The sequence below is a fragment of the Mchenga conophoros genome, linkage group LG16 (genome assembly GCF_057382185.1).
Source record: "Mchenga conophoros isolate Kocher_MC1m ecotype Shallow Benthic linkage group LG16, M_conophoros_male_GT1.1, whole genome shotgun sequence".
Taxonomy (NCBI): Eukaryota; Metazoa; Chordata; class Actinopteri; order Cichliformes; family Cichlidae; genus Mchenga; species Mchenga conophoros.
In genome coordinates, this window is record NC_140541.1 from 37,975,080 (window position 1) to 37,980,393 (window position 5,314).

The 5,314-nt window shown below is 42.7% G+C and overlaps 1 protein-coding gene across 1 annotated transcript; it reads right to left on the reverse strand.

Annotated features, from left to right (window-relative positions):
- Window positions 1-607: 607 nt before the first annotated feature.
- LOC146557294 (uncharacterized) lies at window positions 608-1,234 on the reverse strand. Its single transcript, XM_085250556.1, has one exon. It carries the CDS (start codon window positions 1,232-1,234, stop codon window positions 608-610), a length of 627 nt encoding a protein of 208 aa, XP_085106682.1.
- Between the last annotated feature and the right edge of the window lie 4,080 nt (window positions 1,235-5,314).

Consider the following 5,314-nt stretch of genomic DNA (forward strand, 5'->3'; position numbering starts at 1 on the left):
AGGACTGATTTGGGATTAGATGAGATGAGATGATGAGATAGCCTTTATTTGTCAGTTGCAGGTCTTTTGCCCACAACCGAGATGACAGACCTTGCCGACCGTACATACAACACAAACATCACATTGGGTAGACAGGTCAGGTAATACAGGAATGCACAGATATCAACACACCACAGCACAATAAACACAGACAGCAACATGGGGAAGTGTTCCAGTGTGTACAGCTGATCTGGGACCGCTGCAATCTTCGACTGCGCCTCCAGCTGACCCGATGTCCACATCGGAGGGGAGGTGGCGTTGGAGGTGGCGTTGGATCCGGGGTAGGGAGGGTGATGTGTCAGTGAGTGCTTATCAGTATCAGTATATGTGTGTGCGTGTCCAGAGTTCAGCTGAGACAGTGTCCTTCGCCCTGCCAGGCTAAGTAAACAGTCTTCCAGCCAACCCAGGTGGCCTTGTAGGGAATGGGAAGGAACAGACTCAACACAGTCGTTATCAGGGTGTTGTTGTTCGGCTCCAGCCTCGAGCCCACAGCTGGCACCGAAGGGCTAGCAGCATTATGATGGTGATTTGTCTTTTGCAACAACTCATGACAATTTCAAGCTGTTCTTTAACACTCCGACACTGGTCTCTCAATCTCCCGTTGGAGAACCGCGAGCTTCCCCATGATGGTATCAAACTTGCGTTCCATGGTCTTGTCATTATTTTGCTCAGAGAGCCGATTCTGAGAACTCTCGACTGCAGTCAGCTGTTCCAAGATGTAATCTAACTTTCGCTCAAAGGTGTTATTCTGAGCAGGCCTCTCCTTGATGTATCCCAATATACGCTCAGAGGTCTTATTCTGAGTATTCACAGCAGCTGTAAGCGCCTCCAAGGTCTTAACCGTTCTGCTTTCGAGCCCTTTCTGAGAAGCCGCGCCTCGTCCCATCGTTTCGATTCCAGCGGGCAGCCTTGGGGGGGTTTGAACAGCCGGTTCTGCTGTCTTAATTCTCCCATAAGCCAGGGCCAAGCCAGCTCCAATCAGCAAGAACCCTGTTATCATGGTTCCGAATAGGTAGATATCTTCAGCGTCCTCGATCGACAGTCCCGCCAGGCACACGACCCTCCATTCCTGCCACCCGTCCATCGTGTATCCGGCAGGGAAAGTCCCTCCAGGGCACTCAGGCTCTCCTGAGCCCAGACTTCTCGTTGAGAAAAGGGTGTCAATAGCATTCAGAGACCAGTTGATCAAATCCATAATTCTCTTTAGGTTTTAGAAACAGACTGTGAGAGTGTTCCAGGGAAAGTAATAATAAAAAAAACACGAGACTAGACAAGGACATAAGAACTAAGCAGGGAAGATAAGGGAGAGGAGAAAAAGTGCGTCCGCCTCCTCCGAGAGCCAAAAGGAAAGAAACATGAAATGAATGAAACACAGTTTAAAGTAATGAAGACAGATAGGAAGGAGAACCCCAAACAAGACATGAAAGAAAACACCATCGAAATAAAATATGAAATACTCCAAAAGACACCAACCTTAGAAAAAGTAATAGACAACCAAAAACTCCAGAATAAAAAGTAACTGATAAAAAAGTGCAAACAGATTATCAGTAAAATCTTTATACAATAAAATCTCAAATATATTAGCTGGGAATTCGAAACACCTAGAACCGTGACATTGCTGACAGTGGCGCTTTTGACCCATGCATGGCAAACGTACCCTGCAGATTCTGACCACCATGACTTTCTTTGCAGGAAAACCTCGCTCTGAATATCTGCCTCTGTCACAGACGCCAAAGTGCAAACTTGCTGGATATCTGAAGGAGTGCGAGCATAAAAGAAATCTCTGCATCCTAGTGTTACCTTTACGTGTTAGAATGCTTACTTATTAAACACCAGCACCGGTACAAATATCTAAATCTAGAATAATTAACATTTTAAGATGATCGGGATTATAATAGTGAATCAGTACCTCCAAAACTGAGAGCTTGAAATTAAGCATGTCTGAAGGCGAGAATGTAATTTTGTACAAAAAATACAAATTTCAATTTAAACTGTGGTCAAGACTCTGTGCAGGCCATTGAAGTCCATGTGTTTCTGCACCTGCCCTGAGCACTGCTCTGCCTGTTGGAACAGGAAGGGACCATCTATAACTGTTCCCACACAGTTGGGAGCGTGAAATTGTCCAAAAAGTCTTGCTCTCCTGAAGCATGAAGATTTCCTTTTAGGTGCCCGAGCACAACTCCTGAAAAACACCCCACACCATTATCCTCCCTCCACCAAACTTTACACTTGGCACAGTGCAGTCAGACAAGTACCGTTCCCCTGCCAACCACCAAACCCAGACTCGTCCATGGGATTGCCAGATGGAGGTGACATCCTCTAACGCAGGGGTGGGGGAACTCCAGGCCTCGAGGGCCAGAGTCCTGCAGGTTTTAGATGTTGATCCAGCACAGCTGATTTAAATGGCTAAATGACCTCCTCAACATGTCTTGAAGTTCTCCAGAGGCCTGGTAATGAAGTCATCATTTGATTCAGGTGTGTTGACCCAGGGTGAGATCTACAACCTGCCGGACACCGGCCCTCGAGGCCTGACCTAACGGGAGCACGCTGGAATTCACTGAGCTCCTGAGAGCGACCCACTCTTTCACAAATGTTTGTAGAAGCAGTCTGCATACCTAAGTCCCTGAGTTTATACACCTGTGGCCATGTTAGTGAACACCTGCATTCAATGACTTGGGTGGATGAGCGAATACTTTTGGCATTATAGTGTATGAATATATGTAATTCCTAAAATATTTATTGCATGAATACAATAATACAACAACCTATTAATGCCATAGTGTTCTCAGCTTAGGCCTGGGATGTCTCAAATGAATGCAGTGATGGTGATACCTGAATAAATCAATTGTGAGAGCACAGTGGCTGTCCTCTGCTGCATGCATAAGTCACCTTTTGTGGATGGATAAGTGCTTCTGACGTGTAGAAACAGCTCTCTCAGTGATTGCTCAAAATGTGGAAAGGACCCTGCATTAAGTCAACCCTGAAAGAGATCTAGAAACAAAATTATTGCTCAGAAATTACACAAAACTTACAAAGTAACATGGATGAAAATGGATGCAAACTGGCAACACATTTGGCCAAAACAATCAAAAATAAAATAGTGACAATCAGGCCCAACCTACACTAGCTACAATGTAGAAGCGTGTTCATATGAAAGTGCAACAGAAGTAAAGGAGATGACATGAGTGATATTAATGCTGGACGAGAACGGAATAAAAGTGAAGCTTTGAAAGAGCAGAATTTTCTAAAATGTCGCTCATCCCAAACAAGCACACGCCAAAATTCAATTTGAAGAAGAAAAAAATTATGACCTGGCAGGTATTCACTGACCTCAATCCAACACCTGGAGCATTTGAAAATGGGAGATAAAGCAAGACGAAGCTGAAAAGAATCGTCTGTATAGAACTGCAGGAAATCACTCCACAGATTTGGGAATAAAAGCATCATCTCGCCCTGCCAGTGCAAATCTGTCACTGAAAATACAAATAATAGATAGAAAAGAATCAAATAAACAAACCTGTTGTTTTATTTATTCGGTTGATCACCATCACTATAGGACACACACAACTCATTTATTGTTTATTATTATTAATAACAACAATAATAATAGTAGCAATAATAAATCTCTTCGCAGTATCAGTGTCCACTTCCATGGCCGTGACTGAATAATATGTCTGTAATATTCACGGTAACATGAGTGTCATTATGAAAACATTTCCACAGCAACGTTTGTGTGGAAACGTTTTCTCCATTTTTGTAGTGAAAACAGAAACATCACACTGCAGGATATCTTAACAAACAAACAGGACGAAGCAAAACACAAAGGCTGGAGTTTCTGTGTGATTATAAAATTATACATACAATTTAATGACTTGTAAGGAAATGGTAAGGAAAATATCATGGTGTGTGTGTGTGTGTGTGTGTGTGTGTGTGTGTGTGTGTGTGTGTGTGTGTGTGTGTGTGTGTGTGTGTGTGTGTTAGAAAAAAGAAAAGGGCTCTTGGGAAGAGAGTAAAAGTTATGTAATAGAGTACAAACCTGCATCTCTAAAATATGATTCAGTGCTGTTTTTTCACACAGTGGCAAAATACAGTAAGTGTTGTAGTTGCTATTTTTTAATGTAACTTGCAGTCCAGCAGTCATTTCTGATACATGCAAACGTATCATAAAAGTGATGTGCGGAGCTTGAAAGACCTGTCACACTAAGTTGTAGCTGCTGAAGTGCAATTAAATGTTACTGGAAGCTTTCTGGAGATTTTCCTGTTAGTTGGAGTCTGCAGTTGTTAAGACATCCAAGAAAAAGCTGCAGTTTTTCAAAAAAGGACTTCTAATAAAGGATGAAATGTGCCATGATCATTGCATACAGTCTGTGCATTTATATCAAGAGACATTTTTCTTCATTAAGATATGACAGTGTTTTTACTGTGTACACAATATTTCTGCACCAGTGAAAAAGAACTAATTGTACGATTTGTTTGCAGAACAGTATTATTGTTCTGTACAGATGGGTCACTGTTGTGAATAAAATTACGGTGATAATAAAAGTTATTTTGTGAACTTGCTCTTTTTGCGTGCACAAACATTTTCTCAAGAGCAGTTGTTTAGTGCCAACTGCACTCGTCACGACTGGTTAGTCTGACCTCAGTGCTGTAGATGGAGGAGAACTATAAAGAGGAAAAACACATATGGATGGTGCTTGATTTGTACTTCCTGTGAGCACATTTTAACGATAAAACTGTTAGATAAAAAACTCCATGATGTTGCATTCGGGGAAAGGAAATAGAGCTACCCTTACTCTATTTATGAAGCATCAGCCGTGTCCAAAGTGGAGTTAATTCTGCATAAAGGGTGAAAATCACCAGTGAGAATGTGGAGCGAATGCCAGACATGGCCGACTTTTGTTTTCCAGCTATCCATCAATCATAGTAGGCCATTAGGCGAGGCGGCAAGCCACAACCGCAATCTGTCAGCTCCTATAAATGCTATCAACAGAAGTCATGCAAGATAAACAAGAGAAAGAGAAGACAAAATGAGACAGCCACTGAAAGCGTTGATGGTCAAGCTGGAAGCTGGAAGCAGTCATCGACAGATAAAGTTACTGAGGTACAAACCAGCCGCTGCTGATGCCACATGGTGATCATATTCCTCCTCAAGAGTGCTTCTGACTGTTGTTCAAGCTTCACATGATATTCATGAAGCAGATGGTCCTTGTCTGTACAGGCGTTCTGACTGATAGCAACAATGTAATCCAACTCCAGATTGCAGGCTGAGTTACAC